The 18172-nt window shown below is 30.7% G+C and overlaps 3 protein-coding genes across 3 annotated transcripts; 1 reads left to right on the forward strand and 2 right to left on the reverse strand.

The window, feature by feature from the left end:
• Window positions 1-6965: 6965 nt before the first annotated feature.
• LOC126672653 (uncharacterized) lies at window positions 6966-11401 on the reverse strand. The gene is made up of 7 exons (XM_056105048.1): window positions 11362-11401; window positions 10454-10533; window positions 10111-10123; window positions 7914-7954; window positions 7734-7802; window positions 7289-7468; window positions 6966-7211 (listed from the first exon to the last, which is right to left on the reverse strand). Exons 1-7 carry the CDS (start codon window positions 11399-11401, stop codon window positions 6966-6968), a joined length of 669 nt encoding a protein of 222 aa, XP_055961023.1.
• A 200-nt stretch (window positions 11402-11601) lies between these two features.
• On the reverse strand, window positions 11602-12796 carry LOC126672654 (uncharacterized). The gene is made up of 3 exons (XM_050366607.2): window positions 12775-12796; window positions 12449-12727; window positions 11602-12238 (listed from the first exon to the last, which is right to left on the reverse strand). Exons 1-3 carry the CDS (start codon window positions 12794-12796, stop codon window positions 11739-11741), a joined length of 801 nt encoding a protein of 266 aa, XP_050222564.1. The 3' UTR covers window positions 11602-11738.
• A 185-nt stretch (window positions 12797-12981) lies between these two features.
• Window positions 12982-13905, forward strand: LOC126672655 (uncharacterized). The gene is made up of 3 exons (XM_050366609.1): window positions 12982-13269; window positions 13350-13440; window positions 13730-13905. Exons 1-3 carry the CDS (start codon window positions 12982-12984, stop codon window positions 13903-13905), a joined length of 555 nt encoding a protein of 184 aa, XP_050222566.1.
• Window positions 13906-18172: the final 4267 nt, after the last annotated feature.

Raw genomic sequence — 18172 nt, forward strand, 5'->3', positions numbered from 1 at the left:
ATAGGATTCCTGTCTGAATAAGGAAGTACACTCCTAATCAGGGTCAAACCCTACTAAATAGGAATCACTTTCCTACTACAACTCTGCAAGGTATACATTCGACTACTATAAAAGGAGCTTGAGGTATGGCTAAACACACAACTTATAACAAATACAAATATTCTCTCTTAAGCCTAAACTGACTTAAGCATCAGAGAGCTAATCGGACAAACCGTCCGATTAGCCATCTACATTGTTTTGCAAGATTAATGCCGTCGAGATGCCGGAATCCATCAATTGGCGCCGTCTGTGGGAAGAGCTTAACAACTTCGAATCGAAGGAGCTTTTCTGCGAACCAAATAAAATCTCATTGAAGGATGACATCCGACGGGATTAATATGGAGAACAAACACATTAATATAAGAGATCTGCCAAATTGGAAGAATTAAAAATATGGAGCATTATCGAAATTAAAAAGAAGAAACAGAGGTCACATTATGGCCCAGAAAAGAAAAAAAAGGAAGATTAATGAAGAGAAGTAACAAGCACGTCAAATATAGTTAAAAGGATGGCCAGAGAGTAGCAAGCACGTCAAATATAATAAAAAGGATGGCCAGAGAGCATGTAACCAAGGAAGGAAGCACGTCAAATTTAATTAAATAGGTGGCCAAGAAATATGTACGAGACGAAGGAAGCAGAGAAATCAATTTTTGATAAATTTAAAGAATTTAGAAAAAACTCCAACAAATAAATACTACATCCCGGCGGAGAATCATCAGACATCACCAAAATCGTATCCGGAATTGACGAATCAGAAATATTATCTTATTATCAACGGGAGCTAAATCATGATAAGTTCTCAAACTCATTAAATATTTTATTACATGTGAAATTAATTGCTCGTGTCATGATTTCAGCATATTGCCCATCTCGCATGATTTCTTCTAAATTAATATATTATAATTTACAATTATTTTTGCATTAATCGAAATTACAATATAAGATCTATCAAAATATATATTTTGCCTTAGTGTAATATTTGAGATCTTTACTTATTAGGAAATATTTATACATAATAAATTTACAATGATTTAACTAAGCACATACATATAACTATATGAGATCTTTTCTTTTTAGGAAAGATATAAATATGAATAACTTTACAATATTTTAGTTAAACAGATGAGTACAAATATCTATATATATATGAGATCTTTGCTAATTAGGAAATCATATAAAAAGAATATATTGCATGACTACAAAAGACTAATTAGCTAAGAAGAAAATAATCAAATGTAGCATATGGAATCATTAGTTTCCTTTATCAAGTAATAGATTTATTACTTGAATATACAATATCTTTATAAATAATAAAACCGTTTAATAATAATTTATAATGTGAGAATGGACCATATCCTACATAATTTATTAAGATTGCTTGCTATCTTGAACACAACTCTATATGATAAATTTATATTATATCGTGAAGTCTATTATTGGACCAGTCAAAAATTTATAAAATACAAACATAGAAGATGAAGAAAATAAAAGAAAAAATAAATATAAAGGCCGAAAAAAGAGAAAAAATCAGAAATCAAATGAATTTTACCCAGAACAATAATGAAGATGGAGAAAGAAATCAATAAAGAGAACACCACTTGAGATCATGAAGAACCAAGCGATGCAAAAATGAAGGAAAAGACCTCGGGCAAAACGAATGAATAAACCAAAAAGGCTCCGCCAAAGAAGAATAAGACAAAGCTTAAACAAGAAGAGACTCGCCTTAATAAGGCTCGGTCAAAAAGAATAAACAAAGAAGGCTCCACCAAAGAAGAATAAGCCAAAGCTTAAACAAGAAGAGACTCGCCTTAATAAGGCTCGGTCAAAAAGAATAAACAAAGAAGGCTCCGCCAAAGAAGAATAAGCCAAAGCTTAAACAAAAAGAGACTCGCCTTAATAAGACTCGGTCAAAAAGAATAAACAAAGAAGGCTCCGCCAAAGAAGAATAAGCCAAAGGTTAAACAAGAAGAGACTCGCCTTAATAAGGTTCGGTCAAAAAGAGTAAACCAAGAAAACAACAAAAAAAGAAAATAAAGCTTGACAAAGATGAATCATCCAAAGAAGACTCATTCAAAGGAAAACCCCAAGAGGGACAAAGAAGATAGATTCGTCTGAACCTTGAAGAAAACCCCAAGAGGGAAAGAAGGATGAATAAGATAGAAGTCAAAAGGCTCATCATCAAGTATAGACTTTTGGTCATACCCGATGGTGTCAATCGCCCGTCGTCAAATATAGATCTTTTGTCATACCCGACGGTGCCAATCGCCCATTGTCAAGTATAGACGTTTGTCATACCCAATGGTGCGAACTATCTTTAATTCATACAACGCAGCAAAGCAGACAGGAATCGGAATAAATAAAGTCGAAACGCTGAAAAACCAGAGTATAGATTTACTCTAAAATAAAGGCGAAACGCCCAAAAAACCAGAGTATAGATTTACTCTAAAATAAAGGCGAAACGCCCAAAAACCAGAGTATAGATTTACTCTAAAAATAAAAGCAAAACGCCAAAAACAGAGTTTAGATTAACTCTAAAAGCGAAATATCAAAGATCAAAATCAACTCGAAGCAAAATAAAACGAAAGGCGAATCAACTAAATAAAGCAAAATAAAGCGAAAGACGAAAATGTCAAGAAATAGAGGAATGCGAAAGAAAGAAAAACGCCGAAAAATAAGAGAAATGCGAAAGAAAGGCAAAATGCCAATCAAAAGGAATGCGAAAGATCTCAAAACAGAAGACCGAGTCTAAAATGATTCGGGTAAAAATAAGGCCAAGTGCCAAAATAAGGAGACTCACTCAAATCAAAAGAAATAAGGCTACATGCCCAAATCAACGAATAACAAACAACTCGCCCAAATCAGAGGAACAAATCTTAGTAAGGAAGGCAGTCCACCCGAAAAGAATTAAAATCAAGGAAAATCGACGAAATAGATTGAATGACCTGATCTCAAAACGGGCATAAATACCCTATGAGATCAGTGTATTTGTGGAGGAGCTTGAAGGACTCATATATGTCCAATGAAGAAAACAAAAGGAACAAAATGAAAAAGAATCGCAAACAAGAAGAGTCACCTCGAAAAAACAATTACTCATTAAAAGAGTAAACATCAGCTGGAATAAAAGACTTCGAGTAATGAAGGTAAAGACAAGCACAAAGAACACAGAAATGTTGAAATCCGAAAACCAAGAAAAGAAGAATGAACATCAAGAATAAAGAGGAATAAACGACTTAAAATCACAACCAACGAAGATCAAACATAGCAAAACAAATGGAAAATAAGGAGTAATGCAGCAGTAAAGAAGAATACATAGGAAAAACGAAAAAGAATCGGACGAGTACTAAACAAAAAAGGTTCAAAATCCTGAAATAAAAAGAATAAGGTTTCGCGCACAAAAGAAGGTTCTCCCAAGCTGAGGGAACACCCAAAGATAAGGGTTCGCCCAGTACAAGGGCTTCGCCCAATACAAGGGTTTCGCCCACTAATGAAGATTTATATAGTATAAAAGTTTCGCCGAATGATGAGGAGTCGCCACATGAATTTTGCCTATAAAAATATTTAAAAGAAGACAATAAGTCTCGTCAAGAGAATGAGCTTCGCCATAAAGAATCGCCAAGAAGGATCTCAACAAAGAGGAAAAGGATAAACAAATAAAATTCAAAAGGCCGATGGATCAAATCACAAATTGATTGGAAATTAGAAGACAATTGAAGAAATTTAAAGAACATAAAAACAATCAAAACATGAACAAAGGAATACCTGGAGATAAGGCATCAAAATAAATCAACGAGATTCGCCAAGAGTCTCGCCAAAAGAAGAAATCAAACACGAGAATTAAAGATTGAAGATGAGGCAAAGCTACTTTCGAACAACCAAAAGTAAAAGATGAAAAATGAAACAAATACAACAGTTTAAAGACAAAGTAAGATAGAACGAATGGACACATGTCCTACCTTCAAAAAATAACGAATAGATGAACGACACATGGCGAAAAAGGAGAAAAACTGGAATCTTGCTCGAGAAGCAAAAAAGGAACGCCGAAATATAAAACGACTCGCCTCAAATAGAGCTGAAATACTCCAAGGCATAAAATACCATGACTTCAGCTCACTTGCGGGGGGGCTAATGATGGATACCGAATCCTATTCTACTTATAATGGAGTCGAGTCGCAGGAGATCTATTCTCAGACGACATCAGACTCCCGCCCAAAGGGCCGAATCCACCGGATCCGCCTTGACTGGAATACATCATTTGACATCATAAAGACCGAATCCCTGAGGACTCGGACAAAGCACGTCGACCCCGGGATTTAGATAAGATCTCCAAGATCTACGCATATTCGGAGTATCTGTCCTATTTGGATACAAATTCCAACTAAGGAAGATAGCCTCCAACTTAGGAAGACGAGACTGTTTAGGAATATCTACCTAAATAGGATTCCTGTCTGAATAAGGAAGTACACTCCTAATCAGGGTCAAACCCTACTAAATAGGAATCACTTTCCTACTACAACTCTGCAAGGTATACATTCGACTACTATAAAAGGAGCTTGAGGTATGGCTAAACACACAACTTATAACAAATACAAATATTCTCTCTTAAGCCTAAACTGACTTAAGCATCGGAGAACTAATCGGACAAACCGTCCGATTAGCCATCTACACTGTTTTGCAGGATTAATGCCGTCGAGATGCCGGAATCCATCAAATGATGGATACCGAATCCTATTCTACTTATAATGGAGCCGAGTCGCAGGAGATCTATTCTCAGACGACACCGAACTCCCGCCCAAAGGGCCGAATCCACCGGATCCGCCTTGACTGGAATACATCATTCGACATCATAAAGACCGAATCCCTGAGGACTCGGACAAAGCACGTCGACCCCGGGATTCGGATAAGATCTCCAAGATCTACGCATATTCGGAGTATCTGTCCTATTTGGATACAAATTTCAACTAAAGAAGATAGCCTCCAACTTAGGAAGACGAGACTGTTTAGGAATATCTTCCTAAATAGGATTCATGTCTGAATAAGGAAGTACACTCCTAATCAGGGTCAAACCCTACTAAATAGGAATCACTTTCCTACTACAACTCTGCAAGGTATACATTCGACTACTATAAAAGGAGCTTGAGGTATGGCTAAACACACAACTTATAACAAATACAAATATTCTCTCTTAAGCCTAAACTGACTTAAGCATCGGAGAGCTAATCTGACAAACCGTCCGATTAGCCATCTACACTGTTTTGCAGGATTAATGCCGTCGAGATGCCGGAATCCATCAATTGGCGCCGTCTGTGGGAAGAGCTTAACAACTTCGAATCGAAGGAGCTTTTCTGCGAACCAAATAAAATCTCATTGAAGGATGGCATCCGACGGGATTAATATGGAGAACAAACACATTAATAACTCGTTAACTTCAGCTATGCTACTGTTAGAATTATGACTACGTTCAGCCTGAAGGGCAGATGCCTTATCCTGTAAAAACAATATATTATAATTAGTACTAATTAAATTTTAACATATTTGATTATTATGAAATAAGAAAAACTTACCATTAGATTTTTAATGCTATCATCCACATAAGTGCCATCTTTCTTTTTATGAGTGATATCATAAAAAGTGAGTCTATCAGGAGATTTCCCTTCTTTCTCCTGTAATACAATATTTGAATAATTATAGTATACTAAATCAAAAGAAAAAAGACTAACTACTTTATAGATATATACTATAACACAAGTATAAGAATTAACCAACTATAAATGCTTATAAACAAGTGTTAAAAAATAATCTAGTTCTCACGAGATCTTTCTCAGTTGGTCTAATCACTCAAAAAACCCTCACCTTTAAACCTTTTTTCAATTCCACCCCGACGTTGAAAATTTGTCAATTTTACCCACTTTTGAATTTTCCGTTTTCAATTGTACCCCAATATTTTAATTTTTGTTAAATTTTTTACTTAAATGATGAAATCATTCAATTATTAAGTCTAAACATGAAATTAAATTCTTTTTTATTCAAAAAAGTACAAATAAGTCCTTTATTTTTAAAAACTAACTAAAAACCATAATCAAATTAACACTAATTTAAATTCTTAATTAATTTAACTAAATTTAAATAAATTTTAAAAATATACAATTAATATATGCGAGACATGGAGAATGTTTTAAACAAATTTCCAAACGCAAAATACGTTAATTTAATTTTTCAGGGTACAATTGAAATATAAAAATGCAAAATAGGGTAAAATTGACAAATTTTCAACGTCGGGGTATGATTGAAAAGGGGCTAAAAGATCGGGGTTTTTTAAGACATTAGGCCTTCTCAGTTTGATACTAATTTTCTAATTTAATGGCTTTCAACAACTGTCTTAAAAATATTATCCAATAAAAACTATCAATTCATATTAGTAGAACATTTAGATTATTAATATGCACATCCTTACATACAAGTCATAATTGTTAATTGAATAAATGTTGAGACCTATTTTTTAACTAACCATATTTAATTAAAACAATAAAAATCTGGATAGATACATCAAAAGAACAAAAACAGAATTAAAATGGAATATGGATTTAAGAATCGGATGGAGGAAATCTCAAACTGCAGCCATAGAGAGGGAATGTATTCAGTAGAGGGTATGTATTTATTTCAAATCAAAGTATACGAAAGTTGTCAGGTCAACCCTAGGTAGCAATAACACAAGCCATTTGTTTTTCTCCCTAATCTATCTTCATTCCCAGCTCTAAAATTATATTTACTAAAAGACTAATAGCATAAGTATAAAAATTAACCATTGCTTTTCTCCGTCTTGCATAGCTCATCCTGCCCGAAGTATGACTATGTTTATTCTGCCGCGCATTCATAGTGTTTTTTGCACTTAATCTCTGTATAAATAAAGTACTGAATTAGGTAACACTTTAGTAAAATCTAAACAAGAAGATAAAAAAATAAAAGTTAACCTGATTAGACTCACTAAACCATGATTGGACTAATGTAGGCCATTGACTAGGCACAATTCCTTCTGGAATAGATGATTCAATCTGCTCCATAGTTTTATTGGAGAGAAAGTTTCTCGACTTCAAATCAAACTTATGATCCCTCCATTTCTTGTTAATCGATTGGAGTACCCATTTATGCGTCTCAGGTGGAAATTCAAACTTTTCCTAACAATGTAACATTTTGCGATGTCAATATAAAAGAAATCATAAACTAAAAAACTTGAATTTCGAAAATGTGATACCTCAACGATAGCTAACATTTTGCGATAAAATGGCTTCATAAGTTTATCATCCCATCTAGAGAAATTCACAGGTGCAAGAGTCCCATTTGTTGCAATAGTTCCAAGAAAATATCCAAGTACGGCTCCTTCTTGTGTACAAGGCACTCCAAATTTATTAACTTGCACAAATATAAAGAGGTACTACAAGCACTAGCAACTCAAGACATAATGAATTAACTTTATTCAGTGGAACAAGTTATGCATTGATACTTTGATGACATAATCACACTAGCAAGCCAGTTAGCATATTTAAACTCGTTTGATTTAGTTTTCATGAACATGGTTTGTCCTTCGAGTAAACTCATACCACTAACATTTTTTTATTATGTATAACTGAAGATAAGAGGTATAGCACACAAACAATCGAGCATTATAGCAACACTGAAATGACAGCAAGCAAAGTTACCTGATGGTAATCCTGATCAGAAGCACAAGTTAGCAGTCTTAAATCAGAATGAACCACAATGTTAGCAGTCTAAATCAGAATTCAGTTCTCCACCTGAAAATGAGGTAAATTAGTGTAAACTATTAACTTCACCTGAAATTTGTTAATATTAAATCAGAAACTCAAACTTAGAAACCCAACACTAAAATCAGCAGATAAAAGCCTCAATTCTGTATCAAATTCTATCAGTATACAAAGAAAAAATCAAGCCCAGCTGTCATTCAAAATCAGAAACAAAAGATGAAACCTAAAATCAAAATCATAATCAATCTATTAAAACCTAAAATAAAAACTAATTTAAAAGTAACGATTTCTATAGAGACCAAAAGAAATTACCTCGAATCAATGAAAAAATCGATCGCTGATATATGTTGATCTCTGTATTCAATCGATGAAAAAAAACCTAATTAATCGCTGAATCGATAAAAACCTAATTTCTAATCCTTGTACAAGTTGAAAAATCGATCTCTGTAATTAATCATTGAATCGATTAAAACATTTACATTGTACGAATCGATTAGTATTTGAATTAAAAACGATTAAAGCGAAAGAGACTGAAGTAAAATCGAGAATGAGAAAAACGTTTAAAGTGAAAGTGAGAATTTGTATAGCTGAAAGAAATTTTAAAATTCCTATTTTAACCCTAATATATATATATTGAGACGGTTTGAACCGTTGTTATCTACCTACGAATTACAAAACCATCCCTAATAACGTCCTTAATTCTATTAGTGTTATTAATTAGGGGCATTGTTTAAAACCATCACTATCTTTTTGCCGCTAAAAGAGGTTTCTGGTGTAGTGTGATTATAGTAACTCTTTTTTATGTTTTGTGTTTGCTATATTTCTGCATAATTTACAGTAGAGGAAGAAATTTAAAGAGAGAAAAGAAGAGTAATATGACTTTAGTATATTTAAAGTATATAAAAGGTATGCATATATTATATCATATATATATACAAGAATGAATGTTACAACAATTGTTGGGTTAAAACCTTTCAAGATTGGTGCAACGAAGAAAAAAAAACTATAATGGCTCGAAGATTGTCAAACCTACAAATATGACAATCTTTGGATTGTTGAGTTGATTATGAAAAAGGAAGAGTGTGCCTATTGTGTGTGGTACATAAATTGTATGTGTTCAATAATGTGAATTTTGTAAATGCACATGCATAAAATATACATAATTATATGTTTAATACATATAAAATATACATCTACGATACTGAATATTAATTTTAAAAATGAAAATACTTTAATTTAATATTTTTTATTAGTTCCACAAATGAAATGAAATATTAACTGATTTGTTCTTGCCCAAGAATAGATCCACGCGATTTGTTCTTACAAGGGCTACTGCTCCTTACCAGAGTAGCAGCTCTTCTCAATCGATGAGGTTCTTCCTCGCCTGAAAACGGAATTGTTTTTGCCCGAAAACGATTTTTTTTATTTCGAGGGGTCGATTTTAATTTTTAGTGTATAATTGTTTTTACGGTTTTTGGTTTTATGAAATTATTGATATATATATATATATATATATATTAAAAAAATTGTAAAAAAATAAAAATTGGAGGGTTAATTTGTCATTTTAAGCTTATTATTGAAGGGGTGAAAATGTTTTTTTTTTAAATTATTAGGTATTAATTTAAAATGTTTAAGAATAATTAGGACCATTTTAAACCTTTTTTTATTTAAAACCACCTTAAAAAAAACCACTTTTGAAAGCCGGAGAGTGCATCTCACTCTCTTAAGTGAGAGTGGGGAGGGGGTTTTTGTACCAAATTTTACAAGTTCAGGGTAAAAGTAATCCCAGTTTGCTAATTTGAACGTTTTTGATACTTTACGCCAAGTTCAGGGGGTAAAGTGATCCTTTGTTCCATAAAGAATACATAAAGCATGCTGAATAATGTGAGTAATAATAATTATTTTAATTATAAAAATTAAAACAATTTATATAGTATGTCCATAATTGTGTATTGGTTACACTATATATTACTAAGTGGTAATCATTGTCCCTTTTTTAAATAATTAGAATCAGTAAGTTATTACATCTTGGTATATGTGTTTCACTAATGTTATTGCATGCCGACATTATATCTCATACGCTTGGAACGTGTTGCATGTACATGTCATCTTTTTTAAGTTTACTATGAAAGTATGCTTCCCATTCATCATATTAAATAGATTTGAATTTGTTGGCACTACCTGTATTAGATTATCTTAAGAAATTTACATATTAAAAATATGCATAAAGTACACAGACAGTATATATAAAGTATACAAACACGCTATATAAATTAAAAAGGTACCGCCAAATACTGATAATGAATGGTGTTACCATTTCTAAAGCACTAAAAAAATACAGTAAATATACAAATAATATACATAAAGTATATATAATTTGATTGGCATAAATATTGTAATTATTAAAAAAAAATCAGTACATGTATCAAATGTATAATATACATAAAATATTGAAAAGGTATAACAAACCATTAAAATCTTTAAAAATAAAATAATCAATACATATAACAAATTGAGAAAAATAAGAACAATATTGTTAATATTATATTAAAATTAATTGATTTGGATTTATTTTGTCTTTTTAATCTATAAATTGCATTAACATATAAAAAAGAAATAATATATTAAAATTATATGGAGGAATAAAAAAAGTATACCGAAAGTATACTAAGAAAATAACAACAGCAGTAGTTGTAGAAAACAATAGCAGCAGTAAGAGAAAACAGATTAAAGAAAACTGCAGCAACAACAACAACAACATAAAATAAACAACAACAACAACATGAAAAAAAAAAACAACATCACAATTAAATTAAGCAATTTTATGAAGCTAAAATAGATTGAAATTAATTTCTAACTGAAATCGATTTCTAGCTAAAATCGATTTCAATTGATTTTAGAAATTTAATTAAAAATAATAAAACCCATTAAATTCTCATAACATGAACAATTAAAAAAACATAAAAAAAACAGATGTTGTAGAGATGAAGAGATGAAAATGAAACATAATGGGTATGTGGAGATTTGAGGAAAAAAATAAAAAGGAACAGTATTGAACGAAACTGAAAAGAAGAAAAAATAGGTTTGTTCCGCATAGGGGAATTTTTTGTGAAAATTGTAAATCTCATATTAAGTGCGGATATTTTTTTCTTAATCAAATATAAGCATAATTCTTTTCATTTTAAAAGTGATGTCACCAAATTTTTAAAGAGTCCCGTATATTTGGGGATACTATAAGTGAATTAGATATTTATCAGTAAAGCCCTTAATTTATTTATTATAAACTTTTAAATTTTTGGTTTAGAATTGATTTAAATTTAAGAAAAATAAATGCATATATAATACTTTTACATGTTTAAATAATTAAAATATGTAATATATCATAATTTAGTTTAGATTTAATTTTTAAATTTAATTTTTTATATTTAAAATTTAAACAATATTTTATTTTATTTCAGATAAACTTAAAAGTATTCCAAACAAAATTTTACTTTTTAATTTGGTTTGATTTTTTATTTTGTTAGGGCATCTCCAACCCAAAACCTATTTTTAAGTTTCAATTTACCCACTTTTAGGTTTGCTACAGTGTTTTTACTCCAACCCATCACTCCATTTTTCACACCAAAAGAATATTCTCTATATATTCTCTTTTATATTTAATACTACTACATTTAACCATTTATCATTTCACATCTATATTTATATTTTAAACACATACATTCTCATCTATTCATTTATTTAATAATGCTTAAATAATATTAAATTAAATATTATTTTTTTTAATATTATTTAATGTCCAATTATAAAAAATAAAATAAATAATAATTAAAATTGAAACAATAAAATTATAATTATAATAACACATTATATTAAAATATTAATAATAAAATAACACATTACATTCAAATATTAATAATAAAACTACAATTGAAACAATCTTCTTCATGCCTCCGCATTAGTATATTTTTCCCATAAATGATCAATCAAGTCATTACGAAGTGCAAGGTGTGCATTTTTGTTCTTGATTTGTCTGTGGCGAGCAAGAAATTCTTCAAATCGAGCATCATCATTTAATACCATTTCAACTTGCGGTATTTCTCCTTTCATTGAATTTGTTATTGTTGCATTTAAATTGTGTTCATCCTCGATTATCATATTGTGCATTATTATGCAAGATGTCATTATATCATGCAATACATCTTTTTTCCAAAAACGGGCCGGTCCTACAATAATTGCAAATCGTGCTTGTAGAACTACAAATGCTCGCTCAATATCTTTTCTACACGCTTCTTGCTTTATGGAAAAATATTTATTTTTCGGAGTACGTGGTTCATGAATAGTTTGTACAATAGTAGACCATTTTGGGTATGTAGAATCAGCTAGGTAATAACCCATATTATATTCTTTTCCATTAATAACATAATTAGCTGGAGGAGAAATACCTTGTGTTAAATTGGAAATAAGATGCGATGACTCCAATACGTTAATATCATTATTAGTGTCGGGTATACCAAAATAAGCATGCCATATCCATAGATCATAATCTGCTACAGCTTCAAGAATAATTGTTCGTTTTCCACAACGACCTGCATACTGTCCCGCCCATGCTGTAGGACAATTTTTCCACTTCCAATGCATGCAATTTAAACTACCCAGCATTCCAGGTAAACCACGTTGTTCACCAATATGGAGTAACCGAGCAATGTCACTAGCATTTGGTGATCTCAGATATTTGTTAGAAAAAATCTCCACAATAGCACGACAAAAACGTTTCATACTTTCAATTGCCGTTGACTCGCCTATTTTCACATATTCGTCAGTTGCATCTGCAGGTAGATCATATGCTAGCATCCGAAATACAGCTGTTACTTTTTGCAAAGTTGATAAACCACGTCTACCAAGAGCATCAATACGTTGTTTGACATAAATAACTCAAAATTGTGCTTGTTTCAAAACTTTCACCATTTGATAAAGTCACCTTGAAAATCGAGACTTGTCATAATTGATTAGATTCTTGTACAATTTAATCAAATGGTTGGGGCTTAAAGAAATCGATCCAATGGTTTGATGTAAGAAATCCAAGTTGTGCTTCTTTTATTTTAATTGTGCTATAAATAAGAGTTTTGCATCACTTAAGAGAACACAATATTTCATACGTTATAAATAAATTCAATTGCTTACCAAGATGTCTAGTCGATCCTCTGGTTATAATGTTCATGAGGATGTGTTTTTGTGTCAAGTTTATATGGAAATATCTCAAGATGTAATTACGGGTATGTACCAATCTTCAGATACTTTTTGGTCTCGAGTGTGGAGCAAATACAACAAAGAAAAAAATAACGGTTGGGAGGAGCGTACCCAACGCTCGGTTCAAGCTCGAATTCAAACTATTGAAAAAGAAGTTCGAAAATTGAATTGGTGCATCAAACAAATTGAGAATATGAATCCAAGTCGAGCATCGAATGAAGATATTGTAAGTATTTAATGCTTATTATTTTTAATTAATTTTAAATTTTTTTTTAACTTGACATTATTTTTATAATTATATTGTAGTTGCAGCGAGCGAAAATGCTATTAACACAAGACCCGCTATTTATAAAAGGTTTCAAATTTGATCATGCGTGGCATACTATAAAGGGAAAAGGTATAAAAATGACCCTCATGTATACCACGTGTCTCTTGTTGGCACTTCATGTATTTCGGATCTCAAATATGACCCTAACGTTGTGAAAAAGTATCAAAAAAACACAAAAAATAGACGCCGTTAAACAGAAATGTGTACGGCGTTAAACGGAAATGTTAACGGAAGGGTCATTTTTGATACTTTTTCAAGACGTTAGGGTCATATTTGAGATCCGAAATACATAAGGTGCCAACATGAGACGCGGGCTATACATTAGGGTCATTTTTGCACCTTTTCCCTACTATAAAAGATAGTCCAAGACAAGTTCATCGATTACCACGTTTCAACAATATTTCATCCGAGTCCGAATATTCTCCTTCTGAATCTCAAATACCGAAATCTCCCGAGGAGTCACCATTTTCTGATAATTTAGAAGATCATAACATTGGTGGTTCTTCACGGCCCATTGGAGTCAAAAAAAGCTAAATTAAAGAGAAAAATGGCCGAGCAATTTTCTACTATTGTTAGCATTAAAAAACAAAATGATAAGGTTATAGAGTTGCTTGAAAAGTCCGGTTCGGATAGGCAAGAACAAATGAAGATGCAAAACGAGCAATTTCTCTTTCGAAAAGAGAAAGAAGAAAACAAAATATTATTCATAGACTTGAATACTATTTCTAATCCAAGAATTCGGGCCATTACTCAAGCTGAACAAGAAAAAATAATTCAAAAAAGAGAGCAGCAACAAATGCCACCGCAACAAGATAATTTTAGCCAATATTTTCATGATATTGGTGGATCGAGGGGCAATTTAGCAGATTATTAATTAAATAATTTTAATTTTAATGTTTAATGTTGTTTATTAACTATTATGTTAATTTCCGTTCTAGGATTAGTTTAATTATAATATTTATCTACCCGGTTTAATGTTTAATATAATGTAATATTTATGTTTAATGTAACGTAATTTGTATGTTTAAATAAAAAATATGTTGTTTAAATTTTATGTATTTAATTTAAAGAATTTATTTTATTTATTTTATTTTTACCAATAAAAATAATTTGGATTATATTATTAAAAATTTAATTGGTATTTAATGGAAAGTTGGACCAAAATGAACATTTACAAAGTTAGCTATATAAATTGTAATTAAAAAGTAAATATCTAATTAACCAAAAAATGGATTTGTGTGAATAGTGCATACCAAGAAGTGGGTTGCTACTATTCACAAACAAAGAAATGGGGTGGAAAGTAGGTATGGGTTGCAGTTGAAAATCAAGACCCAAACCCAAAAATAGGTATGGGTCGGAGATGGTCTTAATGAAAAGTTTTATACTACCTAACAAATTGATGCACGCAATACACATAAGCATCCTTGCTGACGTTACTTCTTAAAACTAAAGGAAAAGGAGTTATTTATGTCCCTAAAATTTAACTTGAGGATCAAGTATGTCCTTAATGTCTGAAAAATTCAAATATGCTCATAACGTCTTAAAAAGTAAACAATCAAGCCTCTCGATTTTGACAACCAAGCCTCTAACGTCTCATTTATGAATTAAAATCAGGGTATGATTGTTTACTTTTTAAAACGTTAGAGACATATTCGAATCTTTTCGGACTTTATGTGCTCATTTGATACTGTAGACAAATTTTAAGGATATAAATGACTCTTTTTTCAAAACTAAATGAAATTAACGTCGATGGTTGAGGCACCCAACATGGCATTACAAAAGGACCATATCATAACAAATACAATACTTTAGGAATCTATTTTAAAATATAAAAATTAAATGAGGATGAAATGTAGAAAACAGTAAAAGTTAAGGGATGAAAAATGAGATTTGGGTAAATCAAAAACAAGAAGTGACACTAATTTGAAGTTATATGATGGTGGTTATCTAAAAGGATTATTAGCTAGTCATTGACGGCGTGATTGAACCAGCGAAGCCACGTGAGAAGTTCTTCAGAGTGACAAAAACAGCCAAACAAATATTATGTTGTTTCCAACTCTATTTTTCTTTTTCTTTTTCTTCTTGTTTATCATATTCATTTTTGGATGGAGATGGACCCACCTTTTATATTTTTTCCACCTATCATTCATCTATTGCCAGCTGTCATTTCCCCCCTATTTTTTATTTTCCTATTTTAGCCTTTTCTTATTTTACTTTATCTAAATAACCAAGTTGCGTATTTTCCTGAAAAGTGAACAAAGGATTAATTCACCCTCTCAATTTGGACCAAATATCAAATAAATCATTCTTAAGAACATTGGCCAAAAAATTTACAATTATGACAAATCATATCAAAAATGCTCCTCTAACCAAAGAAAATAAAAAAATAGTTAATTTTATCAAACTAACCCTAATTAATCATGCTTAACCCTAATTAAACCCCTAATTACAATTTTGATTAAAATCTTAACTAATTTAATTAAACTTATTTAATTCTAATTGGCCAAATTATTACAAAATGTCAAACCTTTCATGAACATTTCACAAAATTCCAAACTTTTCAATTTTATCCAATTTGTCCTAAAACGCATGATTTCGTTCAATTATATCCAACTACACAATTTTAATTATTTGGTGTTGATGTGTGGAATTTTTACTTCAGCGCCACATGAATAAAAATTACATAGTTGGACAATATTGAAACGAAATCATTCATTTATGGACAAATTAGATAAAATTAAAAAGTTTGGACATTTGTGAAACTTTCATAAAAAATTTGGCCTTTTTTGATTATTTTGCCATTCTAATTAAACCTAATTCTAATAACTGCCTCCATTCTCATTTTTTGAAGTTTTTGCAAAAATACTCCTTTTTGGTAGTTTATTAGTAGCTATTGGTAACTCATTGGTAAATTAGATGTAAAGGGTATTTTTGCAAAAGTTTCAAAAAATGAGGTATAGAACGTAATTTTTCTTTATTTTGTTTAAAACCGACATGTTTATGCTAAGTATTATAAACCTCCACTTATGGATGACATTCTTTAAGTTATTCGATGTGGAGTTCTTCAAAATTCTTCCTCAATTGTAACTAGAAAAACCAGTTGTTACTTGGTTAATATGGATGTGTAGCTCCTTCGTCTTTAACACTTCTTGATTTTTCATATTTAGATTAAAAATAAGCAAGGGGTCTAAGTTTTTGTGCTAGCCAATTCTAGGTCTATAAATATTGAGCTCAAGATCGTCTTACGGTTACACCATTTGATCCTATTATGCTATATAGAAATGAAATTCTAAACAAATACCTACCAAATACCTACTTATTCTTAGAAATACATTTTAATCAAAATTAGTTGAAATTTAATTACGGTGTGACCAAAGTTGTTTTTACAAAAATACTATTTTCATTTGCAAAAATACAATTTTAGTTTACTAATAGTTTAATAACGGTTTACTAAATATCTGTTTACTATAAGTTCATTAACAGTTTATTAATGGTCTACTATCGGTTTACTTAAAAACCATATTACTATTTTTTAATTTTAAATTATAAAATATTAAAATGAATTATTACTTAATTTACTATGAATTTACCAAGAGTATTATAGAAATGTAGTTAATTAGTTTCAGATTTATTACTTTTATTTTAAGAAATAAGTTTACTATCGATTTATTTGAAAACGAATTTACTAATGATTTACTAAAAAAGTCAAATTAGTTTACTGACAGTTTACTAACTGCCAGTTTGTAAAAAAATAATCAGTTTACTTTGATATTAATTTTTCTTTATCAAAAAGCTGCAAAATTAGAGTAAAGTAGAAAAAGTACATATTACACCAAAAGTAGATTTATTTTCAGAATTTATCCCCGCAAATTGGTTAGAAAACGAACATTATAGGCAAATATAGTTCAAAAAAAGATAAACAGGTGAAACAGGTTCAATTAGATATTCCACTGTCAAAAAACAAAAACCATTAAATTACTTGCCACCAACAATCGCAAGAAAAAGAAAATGTTTCGTACGACGCCATTGATCACCAAAAACCACTCCGACCAAGAAGAAGAACTTGTCCCATACGGCGTTGTTGATCGCCAAGAAACACCGCACTATCAAAACATCTAAAAAGCACTTGATGAAATTGACAGTAAACTCAAATACCCATCACCAGTTTCCCTTCCCGCTAACTGTATATTTCAATAGATCGAACGGTAAAAACATTGAGTAAAATTGTGAAAAAGAAAAAAAGAAGAAGATTGTGGCAATTTTATAGCGAGACATGAAAATTCGTATTAGTGAGATCATTTTGTTGTTTAACCGTGTACTTGTCTAATTATCTCTATAGAAATTCCATAGTATGGGCCCAGTGACGAATAGTATAGTTGGAACCATCTTGCACAAAACCAATTAGGTTATGCACGTTAAACATCATTAACTTCCACTTATAAATAATTTGACATCCTCTTAATTAATTGATGTGGGATTCTCTTATAATATGATTGTTTTCTAATTAAATTCATAGAATAAAACCAAATAGAAAAACCTAATCAGATTTAAAAATCAAATGAACTAAATGATTAACTCCGTTGAAAAAATTTCTATTTTTATAATTTCAGTTCAATCTAATTTTTAAAAAATATAAAATTTTTGGCTTAAGTTAGGTTGGAACTGAATTACACCCTGTAGTTTTGTTAAAGTAAGGCTAAATTTGGAAATGAATTATGATGTGAGTTTAATTGTAAATAAATGACAAAACTAGGGGTTGTTTGGAGGAAGAAATGTCTATAATATGATGGCATAGTGTCAT

The sequence above is a fragment of the Mercurialis annua genome, linkage group LG3 (assembly GCF_937616625.2).
Source record: "Mercurialis annua linkage group LG3, ddMerAnnu1.2, whole genome shotgun sequence".
NCBI lineage: Eukaryota > Viridiplantae > Streptophyta > Magnoliopsida > Malpighiales > Euphorbiaceae > Mercurialis > Mercurialis annua.